This window comes from Cavia porcellus, unplaced genomic scaffold, assembly GCF_034190915.1.
Source record: "Cavia porcellus strain 051 isolate PalLab524CR breed Dunkin Hartley unplaced genomic scaffold, mCavPor4.1 scaffold_7, whole genome shotgun sequence".
Taxonomy (NCBI): domain Eukaryota; kingdom Metazoa; phylum Chordata; class Mammalia; order Rodentia; family Caviidae; genus Cavia; species Cavia porcellus.
In genome coordinates, this window is record NW_026947490.1 from 34,090,492 (window position 1) to 34,101,935 (window position 11,444).

General features: G+C 47.8%; 1 protein-coding gene across 2 annotated transcripts; it reads right to left on the reverse strand.

Moving 5' to 3' along the window:
* Positions 1–674: 674 nt before the first annotated feature.
* Positions 675–5,302, reverse strand: LOC101788369 (leukocyte immunoglobulin-like receptor subfamily A member 5). Of its 2 annotated transcripts, none has more exons than XM_063253281.1 (8): positions 5,208–5,302; positions 5,073–5,108; positions 4,636–4,878; positions 4,188–4,490; positions 3,786–3,884; positions 3,365–3,493; positions 3,149–3,195; positions 675–2,100 (listed from the first exon to the last, which is right to left on the reverse strand). In XM_063253281.1, the coding sequence occupies exons 1-8, from the start codon at positions 5,239–5,241 to the stop codon at positions 1,912–1,914; spliced, it is 1,080 nt and encodes a 359-aa protein (XP_063109351.1). In that variant the 5' UTR covers positions 5,242–5,302; the 3' UTR covers positions 675–1,911. The 2 variants fall into 2 exon arrangements, with proteins under 2 accessions (XP_063109351.1, XP_063109350.1); XM_063253280.1 differs by having other exon boundaries at positions 4,636–4,914; positions 5,208–5,299.
* Between the last annotated feature and the right edge of the window lie 6,142 nt (positions 5,303–11,444).

Consider the following 11,444-nt stretch of genomic DNA (forward strand, 5'->3'; position numbering starts at 1 on the left):
TCACCAAAATGCCCCTTCTCTCTCCCACTGTTTCCCATCAAGCCTGGGGACATCACAGAATCTCCCTGAGATTATAAATGAAGGTGTCCTAGAGGTCACATCCTGGTAACTTGCCAAGGTAGAATACAAAGCCAAGGCATGAAGAGAAAGCTTTCTCAGGTTGCTCTTCCTAGGATACCATGAGCCAATGCACACTGGGCATACTTTCTAGGGTCTGTCCCTCACAGCCACCCCACCAAGGCCTACCTCAGTTTGCCTTGTCCTGACTCCTGGGAGTAGGGGAGGCTTCTGGAACCCTGCTCAGGAAAAGAAGCCCCATCCTGACCCCTCCACCTTTTACACTCGGGACCCTGCTGATGACCCCACTGGGAACTGTCCCTTTGTCCATCTCTTGAGAGACTGTCCTAGGTCACCTCCTGGGTGTGGCCTTGTGTGCTTCCTTGTCTGTGTCCTACTTTCCTCTCTGTCCTCCTTATCCTTCCCAAGAATCTCCCTCCCACCTGGAAACACATCCTAACCCTGTCACCCTGTGTGAGTTCTCAACCTGGGACTTCCTGGGAGCACAGGCTGAAGGCTCCTTTGGTCCCCCTGTTGATCAGGTCTATCTGTTTTTCCTGGGATCCACAAATATCTGGAGACATTAATTTTCATTTTGAAAAAGTTTTTATTTTGGGGGCTGGGGATTTAGCTCAGCGGCATAAGTGCCTGCCTTGCAAGCAGGCAGTCATGAGTTCGATCCCTGGTACCGATAAAAAAAGGAAAAAGGAAAAAGACAAAAAAAGTTTTTATTTTGATATGTTTATTATCTTCCTCCTAATGAATTTCTGTTTTATAGGAGCAGAATCAAGCTCCTTTCACATGATGACTCTGACAATTTCTGAAGAGTCACAGCCCATCCTTCAGCTTTCTCTGTCCTCATGGTCATTTCTGTTTGCTGTCATCATCTTGCCTTCAATCCTTGCCTAGACCTCCAGAGAAATGTTGAACATGAGCCCAGCAACAAAGCATCTACTCTCCTTCTTAATTCTTGGGGTAAAGATACCAAGTTCCTTTGTAAGTAGGAGGCTTCTTCCAGGTGCTGTGTAAGTTTCCATCCAATTAAATTGAGCACTTTTCCTAATATTTGAAATTGTGAACACCTGCTGGCTTTCCAAAGAATGTGTTCTTCCTCTGCTCAGGTGAACACATTTATCCTTTTTTCTGTAAGTGCAGTAAAATACACTGATGATCTAAATGACTCACCCAGTCCTGATTCTTGAGGCAACCCCACCTTGCTCATACTTTTAGACTCCAGGGTGTGTTGTTTGCTGCTGATTAACCCAGGGGTCCTGTGCTGCCATTTTCCTCTAATGAAAAATGAGGGAGAGTTTCTGGTGGGACCATCATGTCCCCAGCTGCACAAGTTGAGACACTTTCCTTCTGTATTTCTTGTGTGAATATTGTTTTCCTTTGAAATGTTCTCAGGGTATCATCAACTTTATTAGACTTTCAAGTTAAGTTTATATTTATATTGTTTTAATTTAAATTACTATTTGTTGCTATGGTCATTATTTCCTACTTTCACACCTTGTCAATATTAATGTCATTTTGTTGCACCTAGCAATCATTGAATTGTTTGTTTCTCCATTTCAGTTTATTTAAGGTTTTCCTTTACTCTGAAGTACACATACTTCATGACCTTGATGCATGTTTTTAATCTTAGGATAAATCTGATGGGTTTGTGATGTCCTTTGCTGAGTCTTAGTTATTTTAGAAACTTACTTGTTAAATGTTCAGATGTGTTAATGTAGCTATCTTGGATTTCATGATCAGGCAACTTCTAGAACATCTCAGGTCCCACGTCAGGCCGCTAGGCTGACCATAGTCCTTAGCTGAAGGTTCATGGGGAAACTGTTTTCCCTCCTGAGGTCCCTAGGAGCCAATTCTTGGACTGTGGGTTCTGAGGTCTCTCTTGTGCTGATGGACACCCAGATGGGCATACGCACTGCTTACAGCTGGGAACTTCTTTTGCTGGTAGGAAGAGGTTGTGGTTGGCTCCCCTCTGAGCTTGAAGCTGTTCAGCTGGGCATAGACTCCCTGGTTGCCTTCAGAGTCAGCTGCCTGGAGGGAGAGAGGGTGGGTACTGGAATGAGGGTATATTCTGGGAAATTCGGGGGACCTGCAGTAGACTGGACTCAACTTCCTGTCCCTCTGCATCTCTCCTGTGGCTCTGTCACTCGGGCCCTCGAATGGTTTTGACATTGGAGAAGCAGGGGTGACCTCACCACATCCTGCCTGGAGGGCTGCCCCCGAGTGTAGGTCACTTCCTGGGGTCCTCAAGCTCAGGGCTCTGCAGCAGGGAGACAGTGACAAAGGCTGCACCTTGACTCTGCTCTGCACCATCACTGGGTCCCACAGGAGCTCCAGAGTGAGTACTGTGACAGCAGTCAGCTTGGACACTCACTGAACAAACTTCATTAGCTTCACAAACCCCATTAGAGCCCAGAGAACTACGGTACTGAGCCCTTTGAGCTCTGAATCTGTACTTTATGCATAAGCTCAAGTGACACTGGGCCTCAGACTGCTCCTGGACAAGGTGTTGTGTCCCCATTTGATCTCACAGTTCTTGTTCTGTGGCAGGAATGCTTCTCCCTGGGAGAGTCACAGGCAAGTCCTGTATTCAGGTCTCTGCTGACACACAGGTAGCCATAGGGTCCTCTCTGCACTGTTCCCTAGAGCCTTTCCTTCTCTTCACATAGGCACTGGCCCTTCCCTGCCATGTGGGGCACACAGTGCTGTGCACTGCCTAGGTCTTTGTGCCTGGTCAGTGCTCTGTCTGTCCCCTGCTCTGGGGACACAGACTTCTGGGTCTTGGTGGGCGTCAGCCACACTCCTAGCCTCACAGACAGTGAACCTTAAAAGAGGCAATGCTCCCTGTGTGGCTGCTGATGGAAACTGCACGAACAGGTCGGGATGTAGTACACCATTCCTCACTCCCTGGGCAGCAGCCTGCAAGGAGCTTGGTGAGTACACAGTGAAGACACAGAAGAGGGTCCGTGCCCTCAGGAGCTCAGGGCCTTGAAATCAAGGGGCATAGATTTAAACAAGGAAATCTTTTGGTGAGGGAGAATTGGGGTGAGAGTCAAGGGGTGGAAGGAAGATGATTTACCTGGTGGCTGTGGGAGTCCTCTGGGCAGGTGTCAGCAGAGCTGGGTCCTGGTGATGGGAAGGAGGCAGCCCTGTGACACCCACGTGGAGTCCTCATTGCATCTACTAAGACTTCTCATCATTGGTGTCAGACATGGGATCCTCGAGCTTTTGGGGTACTAAGCCCAGGTTCTGATCCCTCCCTAGGTGCAGCCCAGGTCACCCTCTCCTTTCTCACCTGCCTTCTTGCAGTAGCCCTGATGCTGGAGTCGCAAGAGCACAACAATGGTGAGCAGGAGGGGAAAAGCCACTGAGATCCTAATCACAACTTCCAGGTTCCTTCCCAGACCATGGCCATGAGTGGCATCTAGATTATGAAGTGATTTGTTTAACTGATAACCCTATTCTTTGTGTGGCTACACCCATCTCCTCAAACTCTCAGAATCCAGCAACATGGCACTGCTGTCCCCACCCTGGAAATATACAGATAAGAAAATCAATGACCAGAGAGGAGACCCTCTTGCCTGGTCCTGTCCACACCATTTGAAGCTCAGGTCTCTGGACACAAAAGGAGTTGAGGCTGTGAGAAGTGCCGAGAAGGGCAGAGAATCTCCAGGCAGCCTGGACATAGGATCTTTGGGATGGAGCCCAAGACTCACCTGCTGTGGAGCCGAGAGAAGTGGGTGGGGAGATGGGACCCCCAGTGCATCCTGGTGTGGTGATGTGCCCTGAGCATGGGGGACTGGGAGTAGATGATTCTGCCAATCAAAATATGAAAATGTAATGTCCAAGCCTGTCCCTGAGCACCCTGCCACTGCTCACTGTCCAAAATGAACTCCGAGGCTGCTCAAAAACCCTCCCCTGACCATGTGGCAATTTTTAAATTCAAATCAAATGGCTGGAGTGAGCTCGCCTTGAAGGAGCCCTGTTGTCTTAGAGGAAGGACTCTCCCTGACTGGAATCCCCAAATAATCCTTACTCCAACTGCAAAAAAATGGCCCCTGGTTTAAGGGCCTGAGTGACATTTTAAGCAGAGAGAGGACAGGTATAGGTCTTCCTACCTGAGACCACAACCTCCAGGGGGTCACTGGGTATGGACCACACATGGGGACTTTCCTTGTCATAGCTGTAGCATCTAAATGATAACCTGGGACCAAGAATCACTGGTCCCACTGGGAACAGGGCCTGGAACTGTCCATTGGGAAGACGTCGGGATTCAAGGTTCCAAGAGATGTTGGCTTCTCCTTCCTTAGTCAGAATGAACCTGTCACATTGTTGTTCTGTGGCACATTGGAGGGATACATTGGCTCCTGATGTCACCACAGTGCTGGGCAGGGCTGAGAGGCTGGGTTTGCTATAGACTCCTAGGAGAGAAGGAGGTAGCATGTGAAATGGTCCCACACCTCCCACAGTGTCCCCAAGACGGCACTGTGAGGAGGGGACACTCCTGAGAGTAAGACTTCTTCCTCCTGCCAGAAGCTTGGGCTTGGAGCCTGTGTGTCCTCTCACCTGTCACCACCAGCTCCAGGGCTTCACTGGGCTCTGACCAGTCAGCACCACTGAGATAGTAACAGCGGTATCGCCCTGCATCATCTCTTGTCATAGATAGGATGGAGAACTTGGCCTTGTTTCCATGTAGATTTGGTTTTCCCAAGAACTTTGATCTTCCTTCTCTGTTCAGACGGTAACTCTGGATACCCTGGATCCCTTGACACCATAGGCTTACATTACGTCCCCTTGGGATCACAGAGCCTGGAATGGCCCAGAGAGAGGGTTTTGGGAGGGTCCCTGCAAGGAAATCAGAGCCTGGATCTAGGACCTCTTTGTCCCCTAGATAATTCCAAGGCCTTTCCCTCTTACTAAACCTCAGCCTAAGCCTCTGTTTAACCCGCTGAAGGCCAGGAGCTGAGGCTGGGCTAGGACACAGAGTGCTGGGTAGGACTCACCTGAGGGTCCTTGCTGTGCCATGTGCAGTCTCAGCCCTGGAAGAGAGTTTCCTGTCCTGTCAGAGGTTCTGTCTGATACCTCACAAGATCCCTCTCTCTATCCCAGCCTGGTGTCTTTCTCCTCCCAGCCCTTACCTAGGTAGAGCAGAACAGGTATGGTGCGCTTCATTTTGCCTACTCTGACAGCATGCCTCTGCCAGAGGAGACCTCAGTACTGCAGGACATGCAGATGAACGGAAGTGTAAAATGAGATTCTTTAGCCTCTTGTCCCCACCTCTGTGGACCCACCCAATGGGGACAGAGAGCTCCTCCCTCGGCCAGGCTCTGGCTTCTGCAGTCTCAGGATCCAAAGCTCTGTGGAGATATATCAGCCTAGTTCTTATTTATCTCTTAGTCTCAGAACTTCCCACATAGCAAGAGCCCACTCATTAAAGGAAGCACCTGAACTCTGTCTTTCATGGCCTCAGAAGCAGGACTCCAACCAGGATACTCACTTTCTGATAGCCTCCTCTCTACTGACACGCCTAGGCCAATTTAAATGCATGTTTACTTAAAAGAGTTTTCCCAGACTCCAGAAATACCTCATCCAGAAATACCTCATGGTCTAGAGGAGAATGTAGCCTGTGTGCTGAGGGGGAGATCTTCAGAGGAGACTCAGTGTCTGATCACTCATCCTGCAGGAACAGGAGATGGAGGGGATCTCTTCCCTCATCAGGTTTTCCTCTTTCTATAGTGACTGTCTCCAGGATTTCACTGTAGTAATCACGCACTGACTGACCCAGTAGCTGAAATAAATGTGTGCTGCTTCCTGCGCTCTGATTCCCATTTCCGATGTTCATGGCTTTCCTTTTAAGGACCTGAAGGACGACTCCTGGCCCTGCTCCGGAGCAAGTTACTGCAGCTTTCACCACACCTGTGCAGTGGGCTGACAGCTCAGCTGGACTTCAGTGTCCCAGGGGTCTGGGCTCTTCTCAAATAGAGTGTGGCCATGCGTGAATAGAAGGGGGCAGGCCAACCTCCACGTGCACTTTTTTGTTTTCTGTGTGTGCTTTACCATCGGGATGTTCACCTATGTGTGAAGACAGTGACAGTCAGTGCTGTGCACACTCAGGGACAGCATCTGCTCCTGCTGTTCCCTGATGTGCTCCTTCCAGTGCTGAGTGCTCAGCTGGGCCTACAGAGGCTCTGCCTACCCAGTGCCCTGTGTTGGACCAAGGAGAAGGAGAAGGGCTGCAGGGCTTCACCATGGAATGCAGAACAACACTGTTTAGGTGACAGCACCTTGGGAGCAGTGAGCCCCTCCTTGTCCTGAGTGAAGAAAGCACCACGAAAGGTGACAATGCTGAAAGAACATGCTGCTTACAAAGACAAGGACTGAGCTGAAAGGAGGTCATTACTGTGACACCTCTTGTGCACCTGGGGTGAGCATACTGAGTGTTCCCCTGACAGGAGGCTCAGAGTCCTCACGTCTAGAAGTGCAGGAACACACTGGGCCCATGATCACTGTATTCAATTCTGAGTCTCCACATTGTCCATAGGTACAGAGAGAGGTGACCTCTGACCAGAACAGTGTGACCAGAGCAAAGTAGGAGCAGCATCTCCTGTGGATGGATCAAGAATGGTCCCGAGTCACATGAGCTATAGACACTACTGGGAGTAGCTGTAGAATTGGTCTAGGAGTGCAATTTGGAAAAGTCGGGAGCAGCAGGCAAGAGACAGCTTAGAGTGCTGGGAGATGAGTTATTTACCTGGGGTTCTGGAGAGAGCTTAGAGCATCAGAACATGGAGACAAGTGGAGACAGTGAATGTGATGCTCAAGAGAAGACAGGCGAAGAAAGGGACGGTCTTTAATAGTTTGAGAGAGTTGCTGTCCTTTTTGCATACTAAAGTTTTAACATCTCTTTTCTCCCAGGAACTTAAAGTAACACAGAAAATCTATGAAAAAACCTTACATAGGATCAAATCTGTATGCTACAAAACTCAGAAGAAAGAGCCAACAGAGAACACTGGAACACACAGTAAGATAGTTGCTCTACTCAAATAGATTTGACCACTGTATCTTTAGGTCAGCTGATCATTTCTTACAGGGAGCAAGATAACAGCTGCAAAACCTCTACCCCTGGAAAGTTGGTTAACAGGTTTTCCCCCACATAAAATTGTTGGTAGTTACACAAGACTATACAGTGAAAATGATGACCACAAAGTGTCAAACCTTTTTAAGGTCTGATTTGCAAACTGTTGTCAATCACTCTTGAGGAAGATAATACACAACATGTACCTCTGAGAGTTTGGCTGTGTTGTAATACAAAACTGAGAGTGTTGGCTGCTGGTGTAGAATTCCTCTTTGCACCAGGTGAGCCGCATCAGGCCCAGCTCCATGCAGGGTCCGGGGAGAGAAAGGTTGTGGATGTCTCTCTGTCCCTACTTGCCCTGTCCTCTTCAGCTTGGACCATGTGTGTCGTGCAGCATGGGTGGCCGACCTGCACACAGAAGGCTAACAGTGCGTGTGGACTCCACTCACCTACTGAACAGCCTGTGTCCCTGCGGGACAGGCCTCAATCAGCGGAAGAAGCAACATCTCCCTACTGTGTCAGGGAGAAAAGAGTGACTGGGTCACATTAGAGGGTCCTGGGGTTAATAGAGTTTGCCTCTCTCGGGGGTACACAACAGCACAATTCCCTGTCAGGTGGTGTTGAACACTCATGTGGACAGGATTCTTGGAGGACACCTGGCTTAGAGAGATGAATGGGAATCACCTGGGCCTTAGAGCACTGATGTTTCACGTATGAGAGTCCAGGGAGATCAGGTACTAAACAGGGAATTATGCACCACAGGCCACAGATACCATGGGGAGCACAGACTCTCTTAACTAGGCCTGAGAGATGAAGGGAAACTGTGTCCACACTGAGTGCTGAAGAAGTATGGGGAATTCCATAGGAAGCAACACTGTGTGCTAATTCCAACAGTTAGGGAGCCCCAAGTTCAGAGTAGTGGTCCAGGGCTTGTTCTGCACAGACACTGATTCTAGGGAAGAAGATGGATGAAGGGAGCCTGGGGTGGTCTCAAAGGACCCACTTCCAGAGCACACAGAGTGAAGAGAGATTTGATGGCTCCCTGTTCACAGAAACTGGACTCAGGATAAGTTTACAGTCTCAGTGCTGGGGCAAAGTCTCTATCCCAGCAATTTCCAGGAGGGCAGAAGGTGTGAGACAGTGCAGGAGAGATTTTGTTTGCTATCTGATGCCAGGAGTCCAAGTAATTTGCCATCATCATAACATATTATAGTCTGTGAGTTTCTGCAAGGCTCTCTGTGGGGCTTCTGACAAAAAGGACCTATGAATCTCAGTTCGCACCATTGACCTAGAGTAGGGAGAAAGTTACAAGGGAACAGGGCTGAATTCTTACATTTCTGCATCACAGCTTCCACTCCCCATGCCCTGTCAGCTTTTGAGTTCCAGCAAGTGTGGGCAATGTGATGAAGTTTTTATTCTTTATTCTAATTTTAGTGTAAATGGTATTCATGGCTCGGCAGTGCCCTTTTTGATAGCTCAAATGCAGAGAACACTTCATCATTGTGAAACTTTACGAGATAATTCCAAGAAAGTGAACTGGACATGCCAACCAAGAATTAAGGTGTTATTACAGAAGAGTTTCAGAAAATATAGCCTCCAGTAGTGAGGTCTTGAGTGTGACTCATACCCATACATCTGGGGTCACTGATGGAGTCACAGGAGCCTGGGTAATGCAAAGGGACTCTGGAGATAGGACCATGGTCCCACCTTGTGCAGATTCATCTAGAGCTATTTTGAGAAGAAGCAACATCATCGTGGAGGAAACCTGCTCAGGAGAAGCCGAGGTCCTTGCTCCAGGTGCTCTGTGGGCTCAGAGGATGAGGAAGCTTGACCTCCACATGGGTTTGATGGATGCTGAGTTCTGGGTGGTGCTGCGCTTGGCTCACAGTCCTGGGTGCACAAGGCAGTCTTTGGCTGTAGAGTCCGGGCAGGAGGAAGGGGAGGGATAAGAGCCCCAGGTTGCACCCTTGAAGGCAGCACCATGGGATGTGGGGGTTAGCAACTGTGGGGAGGCTGTAGGCTCAGGGAACTCCTGTCCCACCCTCCATTTGGTCCTCCTTGTGCTGTGGTATCAGATAACGAATAGCACTCAGTGAGCTTGGTACTTACAAATCCACAGTGGGGCTCAGAGATCAGGGTCCCAACTTGTGTGAGCATGGATGATCACACAGCATTACATCATCCTAGGGAAAACATGGCTTACCCAAGCTGGTAGATAGATTGTCATGACCTCATTGTCAAGCAGATCAGGCTTAAGGAGGAAATGTAGAGCCATTCTCCCCCTCCTCTCCATCAGTGGCTTCTTCATTTACATTCCTGCAAGGTTTTCCCCCAACTCAAAGCCTACTTTATGTACAGGGCTGCCTTGTGTTTGGGCAATGTACAACTCACCCTAGCATGGACACAACAGGTCACCCAAAACTCAGATTTCACTTAGGGCACAGGTCAAACATGAGCCAAGTCTCTCTTGAAATATTTTGTGTTAATAATCCTGTGTGCATGTGAGAATAGGCTGAAATCTCACACACTCAAACAATAAAACACAAATATAGGATTAGTTATCACAATTCTCCCACAGAGGTTCCTCTCAGACTCTGCATCAGGAAAGCCCTTTAACTCCTCATCCTGGATAGGTTGGGGAAGAGCAGGCAGTTCCTGGTCTTCAGAGGCATCTTAGTTTTCAGCACTACGGTTTCCTCCTCAGAAGGATGATTCCAGCTCACTTCAGAGACCATACTCTGAGCATCATAGGCTCTTGCAGGAGACTGACTTAGCACAAGGCAAAGCCATTTCAGCTCCTGAATTGAATGAGAACCTCAGTCACTGGGACACCTTGCCTTTGAGCTGCCAGGGGATTCACTGGAAATCCTGCAATGTTACCTGCACCTGGCCCATGACTCCTACCTGGGAAGCCCTTTGTGTTTGAGCAGTGAACAGGGACAGTGATGACACAGCATACCACACACAGGATCCAGACCAAACAACATCTTGGAAAGACAATCTCTCAGGAGGTGACCCGTGCCCATGTGGACCCTGTCCTTCATGACTGTGCCTAGTCTGATTGGACTCATGCCCAACAGAGCATGGACTCAACCTCCCAGGGTCCCATGGACCCTATGTCTCTGGACAGCCTTCTCCACCGTGATCTTCTACTCCTTTTCCTTCCAGGATTTACAGGACACAAGAGGCTGACTAATTTGGGGCACAATGTTTCTTCTGCAAGCAGGAGGTAGGAACTTATTAAAGCTAGTAAACGAACAGGATGTGACTGTCTCAGCTCCAGGTCACACTCTAAAATGTGCACTGCCTGCTGCCCACACAGGAAGATGACCAACTCCTTCTCACCACAGCATAGCAATGGTCAGTGCATGGAAACTTTCAAATGAGGCCCAGGGTGCAGTAACTCTAACCAAAGCCACACTGAACCCATTACCAAAGAATCCAAATTCATGCACACTGCATATGCCATAGTCTTGTGCCTGGAACCACAGAGTCATATTGCTATATACTCACTGGCCTCTGAGGGACCCAGATGTGATTCTGCTCCTCCAGGCAGCATTCTTTTGCCACATCAACATACTGACAATTTGACAACAAAGTGACATATTGACAATTTACTAAATAAATGTGAGCTATTTACTATGTGCAGATTCTCCTTAATAGATTGCAGTTTAGTAGAGAAAACCAGATCAGAAATAATTTCTCAGGTGAAAAAAGAAATGACAAACATTATGGAAGAAATGTTGAGTGTATCTAAACAAGATCTAGATAAAAAACAGAGGAACATAAAAAATGATGGAAACCTTGATTGGACAATGTAAGACAGAATTAGAATGCATGAAATAGATTCAAAGGGATATTCAGGAAATTAAAAATTCCATTGAAAGCTGGCAAAACCACCTAAATGAAACTGAAGAGAGACTCTCAGACCTTGAGTACAGAATGGAAACTGAAAAGATCTGTGAAAAATAACAAAGTACCAGGAAACAACAATTCAACACCTGCAAGAAGATGTAAAGAAAAACAATGTAAGACTAATAAGTGTCAATAAAAAAGCAGAGGTAAACACATATGACATACAAAGATTATTTATAGACATTAGAGCATAAAAATTTCCAAACATAGGAAAAGAATCTGATATACAGATAAATGAAGCATATAGCACTCCAAATAGCCATAACAAAAATAAATCTTCACCCAGACATATAATAATCAGGATATCAGAAATTCAGCAGAAGGATAGAATAATAAAACTATCAGAGATGAGAAACAGAAAATGTATGAAGGAAAGCCTATCAAA